Raw genomic sequence first — 26363 nt, 5'->3', positions numbered from 1 at the left:
CAAATGGGACCTAAAAATTCCAAATTGAAGGTTAAAATAACATATTTTTTTTTTAGATCTCAACATTTAGTTCATCTCCCATCTAGCTCTATAAGTTGAACCTTAGTTAATATAATGTTAAAAACACTTTATTCTCAATTATGAAGCATTTGTTAGGAAAACAACAACAACACTAATTTCTCAATTTTAGTCAAATCACAGAGGTTTTTCCCAATCCAAAAGGAACTGGTCCAATTCCTAAAATGTTGAAAAAAAACACTGCATACATTGAACACCTTTTCACAGAGCAAGGTTTACATATTTTCTCGCTGTATAGAATCTCAATGGAGACGATGAAGGGGGACATCAACAAGGTCAACCTGAGACTGCGAGGCTTCATGGCCAACCTGGTGAACACCAGCCAGAAACTGCAGAACACTTTCCAGCCCTTCATAGAGGTATATGTGAGCACTTTCCAGTCTTTTGTAGAGGTATATGTGAACACTTTCCAGTCTTTCATAGAGGTATATGTAAACACTTTCCAGCCCTTCATAGAGGTATATGTGAGCACTTTCCAGTCTTTTGTAGAGGTATATGTGAACACTTTCCAGTCTTTCATAGAGGTATATGTAAACACTTTCCAGTCTTTCATAGAGGTATATGTGAACGCTTTCCATTCTTTAATAGAGGCATATGTGAACACTTTCCAGTCTTTCATAGAGGTATATGTAAACACTTTCCAGTCTTTCATAGAGGTATATGTAAACACTTTCCAGTCTTTCATAGAGGTATATGTGAACACTTTCCAGTCTTTCATAGAGTCATATGTGAACACTTTCCAGTCTTTCATAGAGGTATATGTAAACACTTTTCAGTCTTTCATAGAGGTATATGTAAACACTTTCCAGTCTTTCATAGAGGTATATGTAAACACTTTCCAGCCCTTCATAGAGGTATATGTAAACACTTTCCAGTATTTCATAGAGGTATATGTAAACACTTTCCAGTCTTTCATAGAGGTATATTTGAACACTTTCCAGTCTTTCATAGAGGTATATGTGAACACTTTCCAGTCTTTCATAGAGGTATATGTAAACACTTTCCAGTCTTTCATAGAGGTATATGTAAACACTTTCCAGCCCTTCATAGAGGTATATGTAAATGCATTCCAGTCTTTCATAGAGGTATATGTGAACACTTTCCTGTCTTTCATAGAGGTATATGTAAATGCTATCCAGTCTTTCATAGAGGTATATGTGAACATTTTCAAGTTTTTAATAGATGTATATGTAAAAACTTTCCAGTCTTTCATAGAGGTATATGTTAACACTTTCCAGTCTTTCATAGAGGTATATGTGAACACTTTCCAGTCTTTCATAGAGGTATATGTGAACACTTTCCAGTCTTTAATACAGGTATATGTAAACACTTTCCAGTCGTTTATAGAGGTATATGTGAACACTTTCCAGCCTTTCATAGAGGTATATGTGAACACTTTCCAGCCTTTCATAGAGGTATATATGAACACATTACAGCCCTTCATAAAGGTATATGTGAACACATTTAGCCCTTCATAGAGGTATATGTGAACACATTCCAGCCCTTCATAGAGGTATATGTTAACACATTCAAGCCCATCATAGAGTTATATGGGAATCCACTTGCCCTTAATAGAGTTATATCATGTGAACACTTTCCAGCCCTTAATAGAGTTATATGTGAACAGGTTCCAGCCCTTCATAGAGGTATATGTGAACACATTCCAGCGGGTCTCAATTGAAATGGTGTAGCTTAAAATCCTACATGTAATAACTTTTTTTAATAAGTATTGTTTGGTATTTCCCCTTACTAATTAACATTGGCTTCTACTACTAAACATAACAGACATATCAGCAAATGTGTGACAACATTAGGGATAACCTTGACTAACATTTAATAAACAATATGCAAATAAATGTGAATTCTGATTTGTGCGCAAATGTGTTCCCTATTTGTATGTTCTTTGTACAATTATTGAATCTCACTTCATGTGTAAATTACACATGCAAAGGTCTTGCCTTTTGTCATCTCAATATAAACTTTTGATTTATATTGCAGCTTGTATTTCTTCTTTGGGAATAGTACCAGTGCCACACGAATAAGGAAAAATTAGCACTAACCCCCTTAAATTTGGAAAATTCAAGTTGTGAAATCTTCAGCTTGGAAATTATGGGTCTTTTACTTAAAACAAATTCTATAATGTTCAGTTTCAGTGCTTATTTTATTTGTTCACTTGCAGATAATGGGCTTTTGCTATAAAATTGACACAACTTCCTTAAGTTTAGGAATTTTTCGGACTATATTTGAAAATTTTGCAATTTTTCTTTGATTTGTTAAGTGCCTTTATGGATACTTTATTAGAAAGGAAAAAGAAGGTAGTACTTGGACCTAAATTATGCTGTATTTGTTTTGCCAGTCACTCAAGACAGAATTTGGCAGTATCCAGAGCCTGACAACAGAGTTGCGGGCCCTGACAGACCAGCTGGCAAATTATTTCTGTGAGGATGAGACCGCGTTTAACATCCTGGACTGCTTCAAAACTATCATAGACTTCTGTAAACAAGTGCACAAATGCCAAAATGTAAGTGTTTCTATTTCCTTTTATGTTTTTAAGTATTGAATTTAAATATTGTATATTGGCATGAAGCCATCGGCAACTTAAGTAATTTGTTTCTTGTTTTTCGAACTTGATTATTCTATAAACAAAATTGTGTTTTATTGCAATTCTTTGCAAAATTTAAATTGTCTGATTGCATATATTAATGCTTACACATTGCAACAGAATTATCCTGACATTATTTGTTGAATTTATTATCCTTTTGTATATAGAGAAAATTTAAGTAAATTCTAATTGATGCTTCTCAAATATTTTTTTGTCAAAAAAATAAATACAAATACTGACTTAATTGCAGTTCATTTTTTCATGTTACAACTGAAATACTTTGTACTTAATTAAATGTATGCCAAAATAATAATATTAATTAAAACAGCATTACCGTAATATCTCTATGTTTTCGGAAACATAAAAATAATAAAAAAATTTCATGTCCGAAAACTTAGATACAAGAAATACTCACAAAATACAGGTGTCCGAAAACTTAGAGTCGAAAATTGAAGTGTCCGAAAATAGCGTCCATTGTATCAACGACTGCGGGTAATAGCACGTGCTTGTAAAATACCATGCCGTTTAGTATAAATTACAGTTATATATGTTTGCACTGCATTTTAAATAATTTTAAATTTCTTAATTTATTTGACAGAAAGTTACTACAAGGTTGTACTTTGACCAACGAGTTCAAAGATGAGAATGTGATTTACCGATACTCACTAGTATGAACCTGTAATTAACGCATTAAAAAAGCAAACTATGAATTCTTAGTTTGTTCATTTCCGATAGTTGTTGTCTAAAAAACACCTTCCATTGTTCGTGGAACTTGCAATAGGGTGCATCACACTTTGAAGCGTTTAGTATTTGCCAGTTATTTTACTGAGAAGGGGTAGTAACATTGCGGTAGATAATTGAACTGGTAATTGGCGCTACCCCTGGTAATTGTCATAACACTTATGCTATCGGGCGAAACCATTGTTTAATACCGGTTTACAAGGTTATTTACCCAATAACGCAAATGTAATGGTCCGTTGCCCTCAGGCATGCAACTGCCATGTTTTATGATGTTAATCTGGTTGTAAAACCCACGATTAAAGTGTCATTAGATTTCGAAAACAGGACCGAAATTTGGTAAAATAGCGCTGTAAAATATACTGTCCGAAAACTTAAAAACATAAGAGACACTAATTATGAATGAAAAGTCGTGTGTCCAAAAATTAAGAGTCACGAAAAATAATTATTTTTGCTAAAAAAATGTCCGATGTGTCCGAAAACATAGAGTAATTATGGTAATCCCTTACTAACAGGGTAAACAACTCCTTAATTTGATTGCAGGAGGGTTACACACTACCACAGGTTACTGACAGGCAGCCGTCTGCAGATGTACTGAAGAAGAGGCTACGCAGTAAACTAATTGCACTGGAGTTTGGACAGAATGCTGGTAAGTCTGCTTTTTACATCCTTTAAAAATGCTTTATTTTAAGGGAAAAAATCGCAAGAACAAATACATTGTATTTTTGTCAATAATTCTATTGGCCCAATTTTTAGCTCGGCTGTTTTTGGAGAAAACCCGAGGTATTATCATAGCTAGCTCGTTGTGTCGTGTCCGTCGTCGTGTCCGCCGTCCGCATCGTGCTAAAACCTTAACATTTTGTCAAGGTTTTGAACATTGGCTCTAAAATCAAAGTGCTTCAACCTACAACTTTGAAACTTTATATGTCGCTGCACTTTGATGAGTTCTACATGCCACACCCAATTTTGGGTCACTAGGTCAAAGGTCAAGGTCACTGTGACCTCTAAAAAAAAAAAAAATCTGTCAAGCTTTCATTTATTCAAAACTGCACCCAATTGCCGAGCGTGGCACCCATTATGCGGTGCTCTTGTTATCAACGTCTTTCCCTAGCTAATTTTACACTTGACTTGGTTCAAGTACTTTCCTTAACTAAACCAGCATTTCATGTGGTTCAAGTTTTTTCCCTTACTAAATCAACACTTCACTTCATGACTTGGTTCAAGTTCTTTCCTTAACCAAACTAACACATCAAGCTCTTTTCTTAAATAAAGAGACGCTTAACTTGGTTCAAGTGCACAAAATATATTTCTTTTAAATGGTTTAACTAACACTTGGTAGTCCAGTTTCGCTTGAGATCTTTCCCTCGCCTTCCTTAGACTTTACATATCCCTGCAGGAGCCAGTTCCTCCATGGTAGAGGAGAAGCCTCCCAAGGTGACAGAGAAGATCCTGCACCAGCTGCACAAGGGCAACTTCCAGCCGTGTGTTGCCCCTTCCACGACCCCAACTCCCGAGGGGCACCCCCTGGAGATGAGCTGTATCCCGTTTGTGGGCAGCCCTGCAGGAAACAGGGTCCGCTGTGGGACCAATGCTAGCGACAATGTCTTTGTTGATACACCGGAGCTTGTGTGTGCGGGTGGGTATGGTAGCTGTAACTGCTTACATGTTCTTATAAGAACGGCATTTTTGGAAACCTGGGCTTAATGCGTGAGCTTAAAGGAAAGGTGTTGTTCTTGATATGACTGTGTGGACTTCACATGCTATCTGGGATGACACTATGCACATGCATTAAGCCCACTTTTCACAGAAGGCGGCTCATTGCTGCAATCAGTTACAAGAAATGCAAGGTTGGATGTGATCAGTTGCCTGTTGGTTTGTCACACTAAGTCCATCTGTTTTACCCAAAAAATGGTCCAAACTTCCATGTGAGCCGAGTGGGAAAAAGGCACTTAATGCATGTATGTAAACAAAACTGTTTGCTTTTAGGGTGTTTTTCATGTAAAGGCAGTCTTTTCTTAGCATAAGTACACAGTGGTGTCAATTTTTAGATTATTCCTGAAATCCAGATTTCGGCCGACCAGGGTCGATTTGGAGATAAATGAAAATCCAATTCAATATTTTGTAGGGGGGGGGGGGGGGGGGGGGGGGGGTAGGGGAAATTTGTTTGAAAGCGCGATCAATTGAGAACAAAATTAATATATTTGTTTAAGCTTCATCGTCTTTGCGCTCGGCACTGCTTTTTCCCGGTATTTTATCTATATATTTCTAATTGGCTAGCGGATGGCACGGACATGAATGATAACTGACGGAAAATTGTTGCTACTTTCCAAACTTCTTAAAAGTCAACAAAACGTTCCACATGCCCACCATCATGAAATATTCTAATTGAGCGATTAGCAAAGTTAAGCAGTTCAATATGTTAACCAAATTATATGTTGCTTATGTATTTGCAAGGTAAATGGTTTTCTTTTTCGACATTCATACGATATGCACATTTTATTTCATGTGCAAAAACGTTCATTTTTAGAATTGTTGTTTTCTTATACAGCATTTTTTGCCGATTTTATTTATTGTTTACGTCCATTATCAACAAACCTATAATGACAATTACTAGGGATGGGACCAAATATTCGAAAATCGACCGAATATTGGAATCCAAAATTCATATTCGAATATTCTAATTTCATGCAAAGATACTTCTACAAAAGTTATAAGTACATGTACAAAGTTGCAGTTTGGGTTTAGTGCAGACGACTTTCCTGTATAAGTCATTGTTTTGATAACAGCTGCAATCAATGAACGAGATTATAATTGGCAAACGGGAGGGTATAAGTATAGGAACCAATCACCACTTTACTTAAAAATTAATTTATGTGAAACAGCAATGTGTATTGAAAAAAATTCAATTTGTTTGATACACAAAATCTGTGTTTTGACATGTCTTTTAACCTCAGTTATAATAAACAGAACCTTTTGACTTCATTGAGCCGCAGTTGGCTTTTATTTCAAATTTTTCAATAGCAATAAGCAACCCACATCATAAAACACCATTGTGTGAATGCCTCATAAAATCAATAATTTGCAGATAAATCGCTGATAAGTTGTCAAAAACTACACTTGTGCACTCGGGTACTACAAGTAGATGGTAGTAAGGGGCAATAAAGGGAATAGTGATAGTAAGTTTTGGCAAGACAGACCTTGAATAGTGAAATTTATTGTTAATTAATAAAAACTACGTCGTATTTTACGAATGTCGGGACAAATTGTCTCATATCAGGACGCCGGGCCAAATACCCCAGAAGCGGGACTGACCCACTGAGATTGGGACGTATGGCATGTTTGTTTTGAATGCTTTTTTATCCCCCGCCATAGGCGGAGGGATATTGTTTTGGCGTTGTCCGTCCGTCTTTCCGTCCGTCCGGCACTTTCGTGTCCGGAGCCATATCTTGGAAGTGCTTAGGCAGATTTCATTGAAACTTGGTATGAGTATATATGGATAAGAGGATGATGCACTCCACATGGCATTGTACACCATCTGTTAATAACGGAGTTATGGCCCTTTGTATCTTGAAAAAATGCTTTTTTGAGTGTCAAATATAACACTTTTGTGTCCAGAAGCATATTTGCAAGGGATATCAATTCAACGAATTTGCTTGTTCATATATTAAATCAATGTTTATTTAATCAGAATGTACTTAACCAAATATTAACCAATTAAATCGTCATGGTTCTTAATTCCAGAAAAAAAAATGCTAAAGAAAAGCATGAATATTATTGATGGGAAGTAATCCAAATCAATTAGAAGTATTAAAATAAATTAGAATTACGGTATTTTTCTCCGGAAATATCTTATATCTAATGAAAATAAACAGCATTTTTTTTTTAAGAATATAATATTCAATAATCTTTTTTTCTAAAATTGTATAACTCTATCAAGTTTTTCAAAGATGCACAAATGATGCAATTTATATTGGTATTAGTGGCAATATGAAATTGTATGTTGCTCCTGACATAACCCTTCTCAAAAAAGTGTGTGAAATGTACGTTTTACGTACGTTTTGCGTGCGTTAAACGTGGCGGTATTGGCACTGCGTTTTTTGTGCGCTTTTTCTTACCGAGTGAGTTTTTAACAAAAACAAACAAACAAGAAAATGTGCGCTTTTTGTGGATAAATGTGCGCTTTATGTGCGTTAAACGTGTGCTTTTTATAAGTGTGTTCAATGTGCGCTTTTATGTGCGTTAAATGTGCGTTAAACGTGCGCTTTTTATATAAGTGCGTTTTTGACTACCATTTATGTGTGTAAAATGTGCGCTTTTAAGTGCGTTAAATGTGTGCTTTTTGTGAGTTAAATGTGCGCTTTTTTTATTTAAAAAGCGCACATTTAACTCACAAAAAGCGCAGTTATAACCCACATAAAAGCGCACATGTGTGTTAAAGTGCGCTTTTATGTGCGTTAAATGTGCGTTAAACGTGCGCTTTTTATAAGTGCATTTTTGACTGCCATTTTTGTGTAAAATGTGCGCTTTTAAGTGCGTTAAATGTGCGCTTTTTGTGAGTTAAATGTGCGCTTTTTTATTTAAAAAGCGCACATTTAACTCACGAAAAGCGCAGTTATAACCCACATAAAAGCGCACATGTGTGTTAAATGTGCGCTTTTATGTGCGTTAAATGTGCGCTTTTTAAATAAAAAAGCGCACATTTAACTCACAAAAAGCGCACATTTAACGCACGTTAAGCGCAGTTATAACCCACACAAAACGCACAATTTACGCAAATGAATGGCAGCAAAAAACGCACTCACAAAAAGCACACATGTGCGTTAAAGGTGCATCTTTTGCCTTAACAGTTGATTCAATTATATGCTGTTAAAAGTTTTTTTTAATTCAGATATGCAATAAAAACCAATAATTATATAGACATATATATTTGTGTATTTTAATAATTACAAGATAATTCAATTTTATACTTTAATGTACACCAACATTTTTTAACATACATGAGTAATTAAATATCAATGGCAATTTGATGAAATAAATATAAACATAATTTGATTATAAATAAACAAAAAATAATAGCATACTATAATAACATGTACAGTATATACACAGGAACAGCTATATACATAAGAAAGATGCATATCAATCAAGGCCTTTCAGCATTTCTTTGAGGCAGCTGAGTGCAGCTCTCATCTTTCTCTCCAAGTCTGCCACTAGCCGGTCAAACTTCTTTGCAACAATTATACTGTCATGGCCTTTGCGCGATGCGTCTCGTGCATGATCTCACTTGATCAGGTCCTGAAAGATATTTTATAATGTAAGTGTTGAATATTGCTGTTATGGTAATCTTGTTGCTATAAATATTATAAATTTAAATCAAAACTAGTTTGTTTGCTTGTTGTTTTTGGTTGTTTATTTTGCAATTTTAATCCCCTGATCACATGTGACTTAACGCTTTTCATAAATAAATATGTTTGATAGAAAATACTGTTCGAAAATGTACCAAGATACGTGGTCTCATTTTGCTGTGTGGACTGGCCGGAAGTGTGACACCTTTAAAATGCAATAACCAGTACCCTGTATAGTTTTACCTCTAAACAAATCCAGCTTTTCTTGGTCAAGAAGAGGGTGCGGTTTTCCCACTCCTGTTCTCCTCATGTCGGCCAGCTTGTGCAGGGTAAAACCTGGTATTCAAGTCCATACATCAGGTAGTCTCTTTTTTGCTCCCTTTTTTGGCAGGCGATGCGATGATGCACATTCTTTCCATGGGGTTTAACCTATAAATTTAAAAGTTCTCATTTAATATGGGGGAAAAATCTGTTCATTAATGACCAAAAATAGGTATAAATAACTTTAAGATGACAATAACCATAAAATACAGCCATAATAATTCAAATGGTGTTGTTTTTCTTTAAAATTGCATTACATTTACTCATCCATTTACATTTCCCAGTGACAATACATAAATATGATAATGATCATTATTAATTCAATAAACTAAATAAAAAAGGGATGCAGAATTGAAAATACGAACCTGTTACAACAGACTGTTCTTCAGTATTCCAAAAATACAGGCAGTTGTTGAACTAGACCATATCACTTTATATGTCTTTAACCACCCACTTTTAATCTCCTTTATTGTTGATTTACACATTGTAGTAAATTCACATTTTTTTCATCACACAATACTTCATGCTGAAAGTATTTCAAGACATTTTACACTAAAATAATAAGTCTTAATTCTAGCTTAAAGTCAGTTGCTGATGCTGCTTGTTTTAAAAAAATAACTTCCTATCTGTGGTTCTCAAATAAATGGTGCCTGAACAAATCAAAAGTATATCAACACCCCTTAGTTAGGCTTAGATGGAGGACTGATAGGGACTGGCTATTCTCTTATCTGATACCATGCTGTGTCTAAGCCAAAAATTGCATAATTTGAGAAATACTGATAAGGCAGTCATTTCAACACCAAAATATTTATTGAATAATACACAGCACCCTTAACACATTATATTTAATTGTAAATATTTAAATATAACATGCTGAATGGTTTTAGCAAATAATATTAATAGTATAAATATTATTTTAATTGCCTTTTAAAATGTATGTTTATGGTCAATGTGGTAGACATTAATTGTATTAGGGTATAAATATCAGTATAAGAAAGTTCAAATACTTATTTATGTTGAGGAAATATAATTGATACTATCAAGCCCACATAATACTTTTGACACTTTCAATATTTTTAATTAGTTACACACAGTCTGATTTAGGTGGAATTTTTTAGAAATGTTTGAGATTAAAACGTAAGCAATATTGTATGCATTGAAATTGTATGATAAAGTATGTAAACATTAAACAGGTTAATATGGACAACCAGTAATTATTCAAACTGCCCCTTATATTATTACAGGTTACTGAGATATATGTCTATGTTTAATCATTTGATGTAAATAAATTGTTAGAGCCTGCAACAATTTTGTTTCTTGTTCAATTTCTGTACAACATTTGCTAAACGGTTGTTAAAGACGCACTTTTTAAGAAGTGTGTTAAACATGTGTCTTTTTAGATACATCCTTTTAAAACAGATCATATGATAAAAACGCACTTATGAAAGACTTAAAAAAGACGCACATCAAAATCGAAAAACGCACTTTTGTGAGAAAAAACCCACATCTGTAAACCTTAAAACACACTTCTTAGATAAAAGACGCACTTCCTAAATAAAAGACGCACTTCTTAGATAAAAAACACACATTTTGCTCACATCTACACTCAAAAGCGCACTAACAGATGAAGAAAACACACAAAAAACGCACTTCCTAAATAAAAGACGCTCTTCTTAGATAAAAAACACACATTTTGCTCACATCTACACTCAAAAGCGCACTTACAGATGAAGAAAACACACAAAAAACGCACTTTTTCACTAAAATAACGCACTTGAAAAGCAAAAACGCACAAAAAGCGCACTTAAATGCACTTTTGATCACTGAAAACGCACATATTAACAAAAAACACACAATTAACGCACTTTTAAGTGCGCTAAATGTGTGTTTTGGTAAAAAGTGCGTTTTTATTTGACAAGGGAAGTTAAGACATTTTAATATAAGGTTTAAACATCGAATATTCGAATATATTTGAATAATGGCAAACAAATATTCTAATATCATTTACAGTATTCGTTCCCATCCCTAACAAATACACATTTGGTGATGCGGACGGTCTGATTAATACCATTTCGCATAGTGTTCACCAGAAATTGCAACTAGAAATACTATAAAATGGTACATTTAGAGAGGGTTCAAGGGGGGAGGGCATTGCCCTTTATCACTGTTGGGACCTGGGTTCCCAGACCCCTGGCCTAATTTTCCGGATTTTAAATTTGGGACAATTGACACCCCTGGTACAGTTTAGGCAGAAAGTGTCATTCACTGATTTTCCTGTGCTGACTGCACAGGCTTTTCTGGGATGACACTAAGCACATACATTATGCCCCGTTATCCCATAGCAAAGCTTATAAGTGTTTAAAGAAAGACTATTTAGCTGCTTAATTATTCAAACCTTGTAAGCCAGAATGGGTCAAAGTATTTTGATGACCTCATCCTGTGTTCAAGAAATATGGTTGCTTAACAGTCTTTAAAAATATATTGGGGGGAAAAAATAAAATAGAAGGGTATGTGGCTTTTGGTTTAGTGCTTTTTGCAACACTGCAACAGGTTTAAGAGAGATTGCTTTTAAAGAAATATATTTAAAAAAAATATTGTTTACTTACAAGTATTAATGAATATTATTGTAGGATACAACAGTTCCACAGTAGGCAAACTAACACGAAGCAGCACCCAAAAGCTGCGACCAGTTACCACGACATGCACTGCACAGACTATGAAAGTAGTCCCACCTGACCTGGCCTTCCCACCATCCCCCATCACAGGAAACACAGGGCATGCTGGGAAGAAGTCTGAAACTCTCCACAGGAAGTTGTTCCCAGCTCCAATTAAAGAGTATCAGGAAAGGGAGGTAATTTCAGAGGAGGAAAAGACTAGGCAGACAATGAAGAGCAGAAGACAGCTGGAGTTGCCCAAGAGAAATCCGGGTCACCGACGCAGCAGAAGTGACATGCTGGACTCTTTCTATGCAGTTGAGAAATGGATTGAATATGAGAAAAATAGGGACTTGGAGACAATTGTGAGTAAAAATGGGCGACCACCGCTTGCCGAACCAGAGAGTATTTGTAATCTGTCTACGTTGAATCTAGAGAAACATGGGAAGTTTATATCCAACAAGGATGTCTATGCGTATCAGTCCCAGCAAGGAAGAGGCCCAGTCTGCAGTCTGGAGCAAGGGCCTACGCTGAAAATGCCAGAGGACAAGAATCGCAAACCAGACAAACCAGAAAAGAAATCCTCCGTCGGGGGATTCTTCAGCAAGTTGGGCCGAGCGGTTTTGAAGCCCAGGAATGTATATTCAGACGGGGACCAATACTTGGACCAGGGCAACAAGGTACCGAAGGAGAGAAAGAAGTCCTTTAGCTCAGACAAAGAGAATGTCAATATGGACCCCATGCCAGCAGATGGGCTCGGGAATTTTGGACTGCGTGATTCCAAGAGGTCTTTCAAATCAGAAGGGAACGCTAACAAGGTGTCACGGTTCTTCCAGAGAGGGGGCCTTTATAGGTCATCGAAGGCAAAAAAAAAGAATCAAAATGTGGCCTTAATGAATTTAGTTAATAATTGAACCTTGTACTGTAAAAACTTGGCTTAAAGCATGTGCCTAAAGTGTCGTTCCAGATCAGCCTGTGCAGTCAGCACAGGCTAATCATAGATGACACATTTTGCTTTTATGTCATTTTTTTGTCACAGAAAGTGTCATCTCTGATAAGTCTGTGCAGACTTAACAGGCTAATCTGGGATAACACTTTATGCACATGAATTGTTAGTATTAAACAAACTATTGGTTATTGCAAAAAAATTGTTTTTGCTTTTGGGTTGGTGTTTTAGTTAGCTTTTTATTTGGTGGTCAAGTGGAAATGCTTGCTTAAACTTTTTGTCTGGCATGGCTAGAATCGAATCCAAGAGGTATTTTTTGTTTGATGTTAAAATTTATCATAGGATCTGTCTCATTTGCTTGAGCTTAAGTTAAAATTCACATTTTTTCTCTTCATCTGAAGTCTATACAAAACAAGATTCCGTTTGAGAGATTGCATTTATGGCATTTTTGTTTTTATTCAGGTTTGGGGTTGGTTTTGGTTAAAAACTTGACTATGACTTTGAGAAAAAAAAATCCTTTGCATTTTGTTCCCATGGGTGAATCAATTAAAGTAAAAAACCTAAAGGATAAACAGGATATTTACTCAAAATAGAAGATGATAACAAAATAGCACTCTGTTAAGTATGAACACTAAACCAATTTGAAACTAATGTTATTAGTTGAGTGGAAAAAATTCAACATAGGCCCTACATTGCAGTATTAGTATGCAATTGACACCTGGAAACCATGTGAGGTTTGCCAAGCTCAAATAGTTCTTATGCCATTTTTGGCCTGCATAGTTCAAGGCCAGTCTGCGCATCCTGCAGTCTGGGCAGGAACAACCCTTTCTTCTTACAAAACCTTGCATGACTTGATAGCGGATTGGGAAGCTCTTGACCAGACTGCCAAAGCAGGTTGTTTCTATGCTGGTCCTATTTGGCGTAGACCCATTTTTTGTGTGTGATACTTGGCTCATGTTTCTATGCATTTTAAATCATGATACTCATGGAGAACAGCTACAATTTGTGTTTTTGTGTGTTTTGTAAAACCTTTTCCCAACCTCATGAAACTGAATTATCTGCTAGAGAAAAGTTAGAACATGTTCAAGTTCACCTTATGGCATTAAAACTTTATTAAATCTAACAAAGTGTATAATTTTATATTTCATATATCTACATATTGGGAGGTTTTTACTAAGTTATGTTTAGACATTTTCTTGTAAATGTGTTATTTATTAGATACAGTAAGTGTGAACATTATTTAAATGTTGTGTTATTTTCTTTTAATTTTTCGTTTTTGCTTTCATTCCATTCTATAAAATGTGTACTTATACAATACTACATTCCAATTAATGCATGTTAAATGTTGTGTTAGTATTTGCAATACAATTAGGTAATTAAATATTTATGTAAGTTTTCATGATGAAATAGGATTGTATAATCTTTGTGTCACTTTTTTCAATTACTTAAAAAATTGGCATCAGTTTCATATTTAACATCATCAATTTTTATTACATGTATATTTTTGTAAGGTCTATCTACAAAAATAATTGAAAACATAATATAAATTCCTTTTTTGTATAAATAAATTGATGTATTGTTATGTTGTGTTTACATGTACATTGTTGTCAGACAAAAAAATGCATTTCTATCTGTGTGAAAGTTAGTCACATTTGTGCTACCTAAATCAGTATTATTTGTATAACACCACAGTGAGGGTGCATATTCAAGTCGCTATGTTAGTCAGTCTGTTGACATAAAATGTTTAAGGTTTTTGAGGCAAACTTCTTCCACACCTTTAAATGAGCCTTGCTCTGTGACAATGAAGCTTAATATATGTGGGTAAAGTGTTTCCAAGGTTACCCTGTTCAACTGAAGAAGAGACTTAAAATTAAAAAAATCCATAAAGGCTGCAAGGGTCGTCCCTTGCACAGGCTAATCTGGGACGACACACACATTCATTAAGTCATGTTTTCCTAAAGGCTTAAGTATGTTATTATCATGAAATGTTGATGTGCAGGACACTTTTCCTCCCCAGTGACCCACAAATTCCTGAGTTATGTGCCCTTGAAGTTAGCTGAAAAAGCCTGTCAGTTTTGTTACAAAGCTGTTGTTTTATTAAATTTTGGGTGTGACGTATATGGATACAATTCATTAAAGTTTCAATATTTATATCCCCTGCACAATGATGTTAAGGGTGGGTGGGATATACTGGTTTCATTGTATCTGTCTGACCTTTGACATAGGTAGATATCTTTGATAAAAATTGCAATGCGCAAGAACCATAAATCTAGCTTCCTTATTTTTAGACTCATTGCCCTTTGTTATTTGTGTACCTTTAATTTTGTCTGGAGCATATCTTGAATATTATTAATGGTACCAACTAGAAACTTCAAAGATAGGCAGAACTAGTTAAAGGGTTGTGAATTGCACAAGAAGGCCTGCTCTCGGTATTTTAGAGTTATTGCCCTTTGTACATTTTTACTTTTATTTTGATTCCTGCATATATTGAAAACTTTAAGTGGAATAATCTTGAAACTTAATAGGTAGATCTTATTAATGAGATGTGTATTTCACAAAAACCATAACGTTTGCCTAAGAGTTATTGCTAGAGGTATCTACTTGACATTTTACAGACAGAACTCAATAGTGGGAAGGGCTGTGTACAGGAGCCTTTACTGTTCATTTTAGTCGCGTTCTGAGAAAACTGGGTTTAATGCATGTGCGTAAAGTGTCGTCCCAGAGAAGCCTGTGCTGTCTGCACAGGCTAATCAGGGACGACACTTTCTGCCTTAACTGGATTTTCGTGTAAAGAGTCTTCATTTAAATGAAAAATACCATAAAAGCAGAAAGTGTCGTCCCTGATTAGCCTGTGCAGACTGCAGAGGCTAATCTGAGACGACACTTTACGCACATTTTTGCCCAGTTTTCTCAGAACGCGTCTCATTTCATGATTAGCAGCATTGCGCTTGTTAATTGTCATGTTAAAATTTTTACAAGGCATTTATTAACTACATTATGAGGTATCAATGCAAACTTTATTGTTTAGTAGCTTCCAAGGTTGGAAAACCTGTTTTAGAATTTAACTGCCTATGCCCTCTGACAAAGCGGCTTTCAGGGGTATTTTGGGTGTAACAGTGACAATTCTATTTTTTTATGCTTTTGTAACCATTCTTGTTTTTGCAATACCAAGTAGACATGCATGGGTATTTTGGGGATTTTTTTGCTATTTTTGGTGTTTTTGACAATGCTTGGAATAAAAAGGTGTGAAACAAAAGTTTTTGTTTTTGTTTGGTTGTGATGACAAACAGTAATTTGACTTATTGTGAATTGATTGAACACAATCCATCCATTAAAGAATTCAGCCCATTATTGTTATACATTATTAACAGGTATATATAAAATAATGGACTTAACATGAGATTTGGATAATAAACTTGTGAATGGCCATTTTTAGCTCGACTATTATATATAAAATATATATAGTGCAAATGTTAAAGTTTTTCGTACTACCCCAAATATTTTCTTTGTCCCTTGACATATTGCTTTCATATTTTGCATACTTATTTACCAACATGACCCCAACCTATAAACAAGAGCAGACAACTCTATCAAGCATTTTGTCATAATTATGGCCCCTTTTCCACTTAGAATATGCAGCAAATGTTAAAGTTTGCGTACTACCCCAACTATTTTCATTGTCCCTTGACAAATTGCTTTCATATTTTGCATACTTGTTAACCAACATGACCCCAACCTATAAACAAGAGCAGACAACTCTATCAAGCATTTTGTCATAATTATGGCCCCTTTTCCACTTACAATATGCAGCAAATGTTAAAGTTTGCGTACTACCCCAAATATTTTCTTTGTCCCTTGACATATTGCTTTCATATTTTGCATACTTGTTTACCAACATGACCCCAACCTCTAAACAAGAGCAGACAACTCTATCAAGCATTTTGTCATAATTATGGCCCCTTTTTCACTACGAATATGCAGCAAGACTTAGTGTTAAAGTTTGCATACTACCCCCACTATTTTCATTGTCCCTTGACATATTGCTTTCATATTTTGCATACTTGTTTACCATCATGACCCCAACCTATAAATAAGAGCAGACCACTGTATCAAGCATTTTGACATAATTATGGCCCCTTTTACACTTAGATAATTGAACATTTTGCTTAAATTGCCATAACTTCTTTATTTATGATCACATCTTATTATTACTTTGACAAAACAACCCTTACCTGAACTCCACAATGGATTCCACCCAAACAATACCCCACGCCCCTACCCAGAATCCCTTCCCCCAAACCTCCCCCCCCCCCCCCAAAAAAAAAATAAAAAATTTTAACATCTAATTAATTCCCCCCCAACCTCCCCCCCCCCAATTTTTTTTTTAAACATCTAATAAATTACCCCACCCCACATTATACCCCCCTCTCCCCCCCAAATTTTTTTTTTCCCTTTTTTTATTTTTGAAAGATCGTCAATAAATGACCACACCCCACATTATACCCCCTCTCAACCTCCCCCCCCCCCCAAAAAAAAAAAAAAATTCCTTTTTTTTCTTTTGAAAGATCGTATAATAAATTATTGAATATGAACAATTTCCCCATGATGGCTTACGTTATACTGTCGAGCACTCGAATAGTCGAGCGCACTGTCCTCTGACAGCTCTTGTTTATTATCCCCCCCCCCCCCCATGGAAGAAGACGTGGTATATTGTTTTATTGGGTCGATTGGTCAGTCAGTCCGTAGACCAGTTTGTTTCCGATCAATTACTAGTGAACGGATGGACCAATTTGCTTGATACTTCCCATGTGTGTTGGCCTTTGCCAGAAGATGACCCCTTTGAAACTCGGGTCACTAGGTCAAAGGTCACTGCCACACTATTAGTGAAAATTGTTTCCAATCAATAACTTGAACGGAGGGACCGATTGGCTTTATTCTTCCCATGTGCATTGGAGTTGGACAGTAGATGGTCTCTATGGAAATAGGGGTCACTATGTCACTGTCACACTTGCTCCCTTTTGAAGAAAAGGGGGTGTATTGTTTTGCTGGATGACGGTCTGTCTAGTCCAGATAGTTTCCGATCAATAACTTGAGAACCGATTGACCAATTGGCTTGATACTTCCCATGTGAACTGGCATTTGCCAGTAGATGACCCCTTTTGAAGTTGGGGTCACTGGGTCAAGGTAACAATAGTGAAAATTGTTTCCGATCAATTACTTGCGAATGGAGGGACCGCTTTGCTTGATATTTCCCATTTGCGTTGGACAGTTGATGGCCCCTATTAAAATTGATTCACCAATTTGCTTGATATTTCCCATGTGCATTTGCCTTGGACTGTAGATTGAAATTGTCAACTAAAATTTTATTTAAGTCACACTTACATGATCAGATTAACTCTTGGTCAGTTTTGTTGCATAAAAACCCTGTGTCAAGGCCATGTGGGGGGAGGGCAATTTTCTCCGACCGCGGAGCTTTTGTTTGAATTTGCTCTCATTAATGGACATATTTAATGTACTTATTGCCTGATAGGAACAGACATGTCTTGAAGTCTTGTGATACAAAATATAAGATATATGAAGTGCAAATGTAAAAACAAATAAATATATAGTGTACCGTTTATTGTGAAAAGAACCTGCCCAAATTACATGAACAAAATAAATGAACAAAATTTTCGAAGATATACATACAACCTTGAATACAAACATACTTTATTTCCATATTAAACATCACCACTTTAAAACACATGAATTCACGTTAATATAATTGAACAAATGACAAACTAAATTCATGTATGACCATATGTTAGTTTGTTCATTCGAAACCATTTGAGAACAATCGAAACACGAGATCTCGTGCCTGGAGAACCGGGTTGGAAAAGCCCTTGCTTTTATTTGCGGAACTCGTTCTGACCAGAAACGCATTCGCAAATCCTGCAGTTGATTCAGAAGATCCACTACAAGTGCCATCAAAAGAGTTGTGCGGACTCTGTTCACATTTAATGCGTGCAAGAGTTGTCCAATATCCACTTCCGGAAGTCGATTGTCCACGAACAAAAGTTCCAAATCCGCTGCAAGCGGTCCCTTTTCTGTATGTATTCACATTAGAAACTTGACTTTCTTGTGGTAGTGATGCTGTGACGCTCCGAAATGACATCGTATTTCGAGTAATATACGTTGTGTCATTTATGTCCGGATTCTGGGAACTATTTGAAGCAAAGATTTGCGTCCCTGCGTCTCTTTTTGTAGGAAGCCCAAAAACACAAGGCGGTGCCCACTTAGCATGACTCTCTGTCCCTCGATGCTGGTTGAGGTTAGTTGGGTCATTCACGGTAAACTGGAAACGAAAAAGACCACTTGATACAGATCTGTTTCTATTGCTCGAAGTCATTGATTTAGGAGACGTCACGTTGATCCTACTATCACTTTCATTTGTATAGATTGATGGGGCATGGGTTTCCACCCGGAACGTTCCATCTGCACTGGGTTTAATCAACAGCCCACTTGTCGCAGATATTCTATTCCATGCCAGACTGAACTGTTCCAGGCCATTGGAATAACCAGTTGAAGACTCTGTACTTTCTTGAGAAGGGCTTGTGTAGCGTACTGCAGATAATCTTTTGAAGGAGCTCATGCGACTTGTGTCTTCGTCTGCTTGCGCTACCAGACCGCTTGCTACATAACAGTGTAAAAAACACTATTATTTGATAATCACAAATTCGATAAAAAACGATCAAGCCATTCATAGTTTCGTACTTTTTTGCTGTTTTTGAAAACATCAATTATTCATTTTTTCTCAAATCGTATCTTTTGCATATAATTAAATTAATTAAATGCCAAAGTAAACTTTGCGTTCTGTCAAAGAAATTAATAAATACAATAAAAACGCCGTTATGAGAGTTGTATTTGGAAAACAAGTATTCTGCATTTCAATACAAGAGACAATAATGCTTCTGACCACACTTACATTGAATAGACGTCAGCTCTGACATCGGGTCGATGGACTTCGCATCGGAACAGGACTCGGCTACTGCTCCATTACCGCTAGCAGATGCCCCGATGGAATCCGCATGTACTTCCTGGTAAGACGTGTAATTACATGCAACAGTGATACCGTGAGGGTCAGATGTACTGTGAAACACAGAGCACATGTGCTCAAAAGCGGAAAGATCGACAGGATCATCGTCTGTCAAATGTATGTTGTCCATAATATCCCCAGAAGACACCGACGATTTTACACCAGAAATACCACTTCTAACTGTGACGTTTTCGTTCCGACTTGTAACATCTTCATTTGCATGAACATGGTGATTGATATGATCTTGAAGGGGTGAGCTCAACCTCGACGTCATGTCAAAAATCAAACGATTCGGGCTGGGATATAACAGGTTACCCCTTTCACCGTCCTTCTCCTCCTCCTCCTCATCATCTTCGTCGTCTTCGTCGTCGTCGTCATCATCATCATCATCGTCATCATCATCATCATCATCATCGTCGTCGTCGTCTTCATCATCATCATCGTCATCATCATAACAGGAATCCGGAAACTCATTTTCGCTTTCAGAATTAGTCTCCTTTTCTTTCACTTTATCAAACGCACCCATGTGAAAATCCGTGTCCATTGAAACACTTGCTCCGATCTCCTCACTTTTTTGATCTGCGGACACTTTCCTTGCACATCTGACACTCGAGAGGTCTGCACGTTGAACATCCCAAGACATGCTTGATGTGTCAGTCACATAAAGATATCCCTCGTCTACCGATGACTCATTTACCTCCCCTTCAGTTGACTGGATCGATAACACGTGTGAAAAAGTCGATGGCGGTTCTCCTATATTATTAGCGGGTAAAGTCTGTGTCTCCATCAACATCATTCTATGCGGAGTTTCACTTTTACGCTCTGAGCTGACAGCTGAACTTAGTGTTTCATGGGCATCTGTTGACATATCAGCATTAGGGAGGTTCTGGCAATTGGCATGGCAAAACTTGGTAATAGATATCCGAGCTGCTGACTCAGAACGCTCGTCATAGTTTTGAATCTCCGTACTATACCCAGCATTGCCCAATGCAGACTCACTTACCAAATCCACTTTTGCACTTCTTTTATGATCCTTTCCAGAATCGACCCTCGTTTCCCAGAATGTTCTTAATGTGACGAAATTCTTCGATCTTACCTCATCAGTCCGAGACCTTACTTTTAAAGAGTTACATTGTAGCCGGAGAACGTGATTGCCCCTTGACTTCTTTTCACACATTTTAAAATGCCCGGCTGTCACTTTACTACTGTCCCTAACCACTGTGTTCATGTCTGGGGTGTACATTTGTTTAACACCTTCATATGTTGTCACGTCTGAGGTTTCATAATTGTTATTCTGTTTAACAGCTTCACCTGTTGTCACCACTGAGGTTTTACAATTGTTATCATGTTCAACATCTTCATCTGTTATCACCATGGAGGTTTCGAAACTGTAACCCTTTTTAACAACTTCGCCTGTTGTCCCGTCTGAGGTCTCAAACGGGTTATCATGTTTAACACCTTCGTCCATTTTCACCACTGAGGTTTCACAGCGACTACCATGTTTAAAACCTTCATCTCTTTTCACGAATGAGGTTTCACAATTGTTAGCTTGTTTATCACCTTCGACTGACTTCAGGACATTAGTATCACACCTATCTTTGAACGTTTTAAGATTAGAAGAACCACGCGCTTCCTCCGTTATATGGGCCAGTTTGGTTGATTCACGTCTCTTTCTGCCTAAAGGCATGCACATTAACTTTAGAATATGTTTAGCCCTGGGTCGTTTAGGACAATCAGTTGCTAATTTACAAAACTTAGCCTCTCCAGCGGTCTGCTTTATGCGCAGAGTTTTGGCAGGATTGTCATGGGGTTTAATGGCGTTTTTCTCGCCGCTCGCTCTCTCAGCTTGTTCAGTTATGACCTGCGTGGAATAACCAATCTCCTCATTCAAAAGCGAGACTGCTGGGTTGTTCGTAGAATCTACATGTAGTGGTAAAGGGGGCAGCAGCGACACACGATTCTTGCTCCTTTTATTGTGCCGCATACCAGAGTTATGGTCCATCGACCTGTAAGAAACAAAAATTTGAGTTTGAATGCATCTATAGTTGAACAACAGGGTGTCCTATGACCGCGGACGCACAACTTGTGATACAAATGTATTTGATAATTTTTTGTAATTAAATAATGTGTATGCCTAAGAAACATTATTATGTAGCCATAGTCGTTCCATCATCCCAAAAAATATTCAAATGTTATTGGTACATAATGACACCTTATTATTGTAAGGACCCCTGCAATCTCAAGTCATACGGATCATTTAAATGTATACGTATTAACCTCATTATTAACAGTATTGGTATGATTATGGGTCCCGCTATAAATATTGAAAAATACAACAATAACGATTGGCAACTCAATATAATTTCACAAATGTCATGATGGCAATGTCCCTACTCCGTTTTCTGGTATAAAGGGGATTTAAAACGTGAATTCGAATACATAAAACGCCAATTACCAGATAATAAACCGTTTCCAATTGGTCCGAGAAGAGATCTTATAATAATAATAATAATAATAATAATAATAACAATAATAATAACAACAACAACAACAATAATTATAATAACAACAACAACAACAACAACAACAATAATAATAATAATAATAAGCAGTCATTGTGACAAAAGTCCACTGTTCTCGGTGCACTATGCATCAGCCCGTGTATGGAGCTGAAAGAGATCACCCCAGATTTGCGGGGCTGTTGTTATATAATCCATGTTGCGTGAATCAGACAATATACCGTATGAAAAGCCAGTTGATTGATAGTTTTGCTAGTTTGCATATAAAACTCGAATCCACCACCCCCACTATGACCAGTTGATAGCAAGTTACGCAGCTATTCAGTTTACCACGTGTCCTCAGTTGCATAAACGTTATTATACAAATATTTATTCATAGAAATTTACAAAATATATCATTACATACTAGTAAATGGAAATGCATGGAATGGGTTTAAAGTCGGGATAATTTATATAGGTCCTCTACATAAATGAAAGTTACAACTCGAGATATATATTCTTGACATTTCGTCTATATTATTGTTGACACATAACATACGTTTAGTAGATATTCATTATACATCAAGTATGTTAAGTGTATTGGCATTGTGCCTATATATAAAAAGTTACTGTGCTATATAAGCTTATATTTGATTCCCTGTACGTTTTGGTATCAGTTTTGACCGCTGAGTCATAATTTGTCAAACTTAGCAGAAGACCACTGCACGGTGTTACATTTGGATTTGTTACATTCGGTTTTGTAACAAAATTTGATATTGAATTTTCATGGATAAATCGGGAAAATGTGCGTCTACTGACTCCCAGATAGAAAGACGTTTAGCATTTGATTCGAGCCCGTTACCTACTTGCAGGGTTTACAAAACATAAACCAACAGAATCTGCAGTTTATGTTCTTGTAATATTCGGAACATCCGGGTTGCCTAGGTGAGAAGTGGCGATTGGTGTCACCCGGGGTGACATGAAGCCGATTGTAGTCACCCGGGGTGACATGAAGCCTATTCTTTTCAACCGGGTGACTTCAAGCCGATTCTAGTCACCCTCAAAGCGGCATAAAGTCACCCTTGTCAACAATTTTACTTTTTCCACAAAAAATACATGATTAGGTCGTTCATATGTTTGAAAATCATTGAGAATAATTAAAACGGATTTTATCGTATATGTATATAATATATTCAAAAGCCACAATAGCCTATATTAGATACCTGGATGCCTAGCTGTTTGATAAAAAAATATACGGGTGACTAGAAGCCGATTCTTGTCACCCGGGGTTGGCTAGATGCCGATTCATGTTACCCTTGGTGACATGAAGCCGAATCTAGTCACCCGGGACCGGGGGGGGGGGCATTTCATAAACGATCGTACGACAATTTTAACTTACGCGAGAATTTTGTAATCTTAATAAATAGACGAACAAGTTCGCCATGCTCGTCAAATATATACGGCGCTTGAGATGCCAATGTAACAAATTATGTACTGAAAATTTATAATCATATGATATGGACTTTAGCAATTATGTATCTTAGAAAAATGTAGCGTATCGTAAATGTGTACTACGATGTTTATTGAAACGGTCCCCGGGTGACTAGCGTCGGCTAGAAGTCACCCTATGGTGACATGAATCGGCTTCTAGTCACCCCCGGTAGACTTGAGGGCCATTTCAGGTGGACAATGACCCAATTTGCACTACTAGTGTGGTTTGAATTTTTAATTTGAACATGTGAACTTCAATGAGAGTTGTACGACACCGAAGTGCCGTTTTAATAGTGTCGAGGTACGTGTACTATTAATTCATGAATATATAATACAACTACTATGCGTGTCCCATTTAAAGCAGCTTCGTCACAGATTGGAAATGAGTCTCCTCATCTGCGAGACCAGCTTTGAATACTGGTGTAAATATGTGTAATTTAATTGTTTGACGATAAAACGGCAGTGGCGAATCATAAATGGAATCAGTTTATATGCCTTGCATATAGTTATAAGTAACACAATTTAGAATTTATATATTTAGGCAAATAAATAAAGCCAAGTATCGTTTTCGGCGTTGTATTTTAAGGAGGCTTTAAGCGGCAGGTTTGCAAATTGCGATACGGTAGTGATTATAATAAATGTATACTTTGAAGCCGCCCCTGTTAACGGTTGACAGATAGAATCTTTATTTCATCTAAGTACAAATAAACGTCTTGGGAGGGGGGAGGGGAACGACTGCCACCCGGATGATTACCTACCGCCCCACGATTATCATGTCAATTTGTAATTGTCATGTTTAGGGCCGTCTATGACACAGGGTGGTTAGCGTGTTGCTATGATAATAATTAATAAAAACCGCATTTAAATGAAAAATAGTAACGAAAAAATCAACTTCTCTAAAAAAAAACACATTTCACTTTCAAATATATATATATATTGGAATTTGAAATATATCATTTATCACGTTATAAGTTTCTATGCACTAAACATAAGTCAGTTTACGTAAAACATGATATCGGTACGTCATTTTTGTAATAATTATTCATGATTTGTTAAGTTGTGTACGTTTTTAACCGTATTTGTTCAAGTTGAGATTTATTAGCCGATACCCAAAATAGAAATGTACTTCTTAAGCTTAGGATTCTTTATCTTCTTAAAAAAACAACAACAATAAAGTTGTTCTGTATTGTGCTGTTTCGTACTGATATTAACAATGCAATACTGCTCCAGCACCTGGAGTTTCACTTATTTATATTGAGTAGTTCGACTGCTTCATACTCTGAGAACAGTTTACTAGCTTTATCTTTGAACTACGACACGTGCCGTAAATTACTCAAAACAATACAAGCGATTTTTCTATTGTTTTGACAACATATAACAGTAACCTGGTAAATATCGTAACAGCAATAAACTGAGACCAAATGAGTACAAATATCTTAATCTACTATTTATACAGGTGCACTATCTTTTATACAATGGTATTATAATTATTATAACGACAGTTTATAAAAACCTACTGTATACGACAACAGACAATTTCTTAAACATTCAGATTTATTAATGCCTTAATTTCTGCATGTTCGCGGATATTACGGATATAGTGCACATTAAAAATTACGCCTAACTTTAAGCATACATTAATTTATTGAAAAGACCATTCATTTGGCCTAGTCACTTTTTTTGAAGCACATTATTTTTATTGTAGACTTCAAGGTTCAAACTTATAATCTAAAACTAATAACTTACATTATGCTTCGAAAATCCTTGTTAAGCGGTTCAACACAAATGCACAGGTTAAACTAAATTTGTATAGCTATAACAGCCATCAAATCACCAACACTTATAACTAGTCATTTAAATAGCGATCATTACTTTTAACGTGTGACATACTTTGATATAATTTATTTGGAAGATTTTCCCCTAATTATCCCTGTAAAAACAAATCTTCTCAACACCCTTTTATTTGTTTTCTCACAGGTGGCCCCATTTATCATATCAAAGGAACCGGTAGTTACCGCAAAGTTAAGTCGCACAATTGTTTGCTTTCGGTGTGAAATATACTGGCCGTGGTCCGTTTGCGACAGGTGATCGTTATATGCGGTGCCGCGTAGTCTGGTTAAAATGAATCAGAAGAAATGAAATCGACACTAATTGGTAAAATGTGAGCTTGAAAAAGTAGACATAATGATATTGGTATGCCTCACTACTATCAATATTGCATTAAAAACGATGGTGTTTAAATCTATGTGAGATGAAAGTATGATGCTAGTATGTTATTCATGCCACTTATCACTCATGTTCATTATATGTGGAAGGATTTCACAATCTGTAACTCCTCGGATGTAAGTATAAACAACTACGAGCATTTATTCCACACTACTTATTTGTTTGACAAAACTGTTTTAAATGTTTTATCACATAGTTTCTATCAAGAAAGGTGATTGAAGTTAATATCTCATGAAATGTACAGTTTTTCTCTAATAAATGCAATGTATTTAATTTATATTTAAGTAGACCATACTGTGGGTCCAAGCTTATTGAAGTACTGAACAGATAAGACGCTATCCACATGGCTTTCACACGTAATGCTAACGTTTTCACGTACCGGTCGAGCT

General features: G+C 36.2%; 2 protein-coding genes across 3 annotated transcripts in view; one reads left to right on the top strand and one right to left on the bottom strand.

Annotated features, from left to right (window-relative positions):
• Positions 1–15940, top strand: part of LOC127877739 (inverted formin-2-like) — a 42878-nt gene extending 26938 nt beyond the window's left edge. For both annotated transcript variants that reach the window (XM_052423926.1, XM_052423925.1), the window contains exons 14-18: positions 317–437; positions 2435–2599; positions 3962–4067; positions 4815–5054; positions 11715–15940. In XM_052423926.1, coding sequence (XP_052279886.1) covers positions 317–437; positions 2435–2599; positions 3962–4067; positions 4815–5054; positions 11715–12652 — 1570 coding nt within the window. In that variant the 3' untranslated portion in view covers positions 12653–15940. The remainder of the gene's footprint in view (positions 1–316; positions 438–2434; positions 2600–3961; positions 4068–4814; positions 5055–11714) is intronic.
• Positions 15941–18381: 2441 nt separating this feature from the next.
• LOC127880001 (dentin sialophosphoprotein-like) lies at positions 18382–20422 on the bottom strand. The gene is made up of 2 exons (XM_052427176.1): positions 19649–20422; positions 18382–19356 (listed from the first exon to the last, which is right to left on the bottom strand). Exons 1-2 carry the CDS (start codon positions 20400–20402, stop codon positions 18497–18499), a joined length of 1614 nt encoding a protein of 537 aa, XP_052283136.1. The 5' UTR covers positions 20403–20422; the 3' UTR covers positions 18382–18496.
• Between the last annotated feature and the right edge of the window lie 5941 nt (positions 20423–26363).

This window comes from Dreissena polymorpha, chromosome 4 (assembly GCF_020536995.1).
Source record: "Dreissena polymorpha isolate Duluth1 chromosome 4, UMN_Dpol_1.0, whole genome shotgun sequence".
NCBI classification, from domain to species: domain Eukaryota; kingdom Metazoa; phylum Mollusca; class Bivalvia; order Myida; family Dreissenidae; genus Dreissena; species Dreissena polymorpha.
Note: the sequence above shows the minus strand (reverse complement) of the source record. Positions and strands in the feature narration are given on the sequence as shown.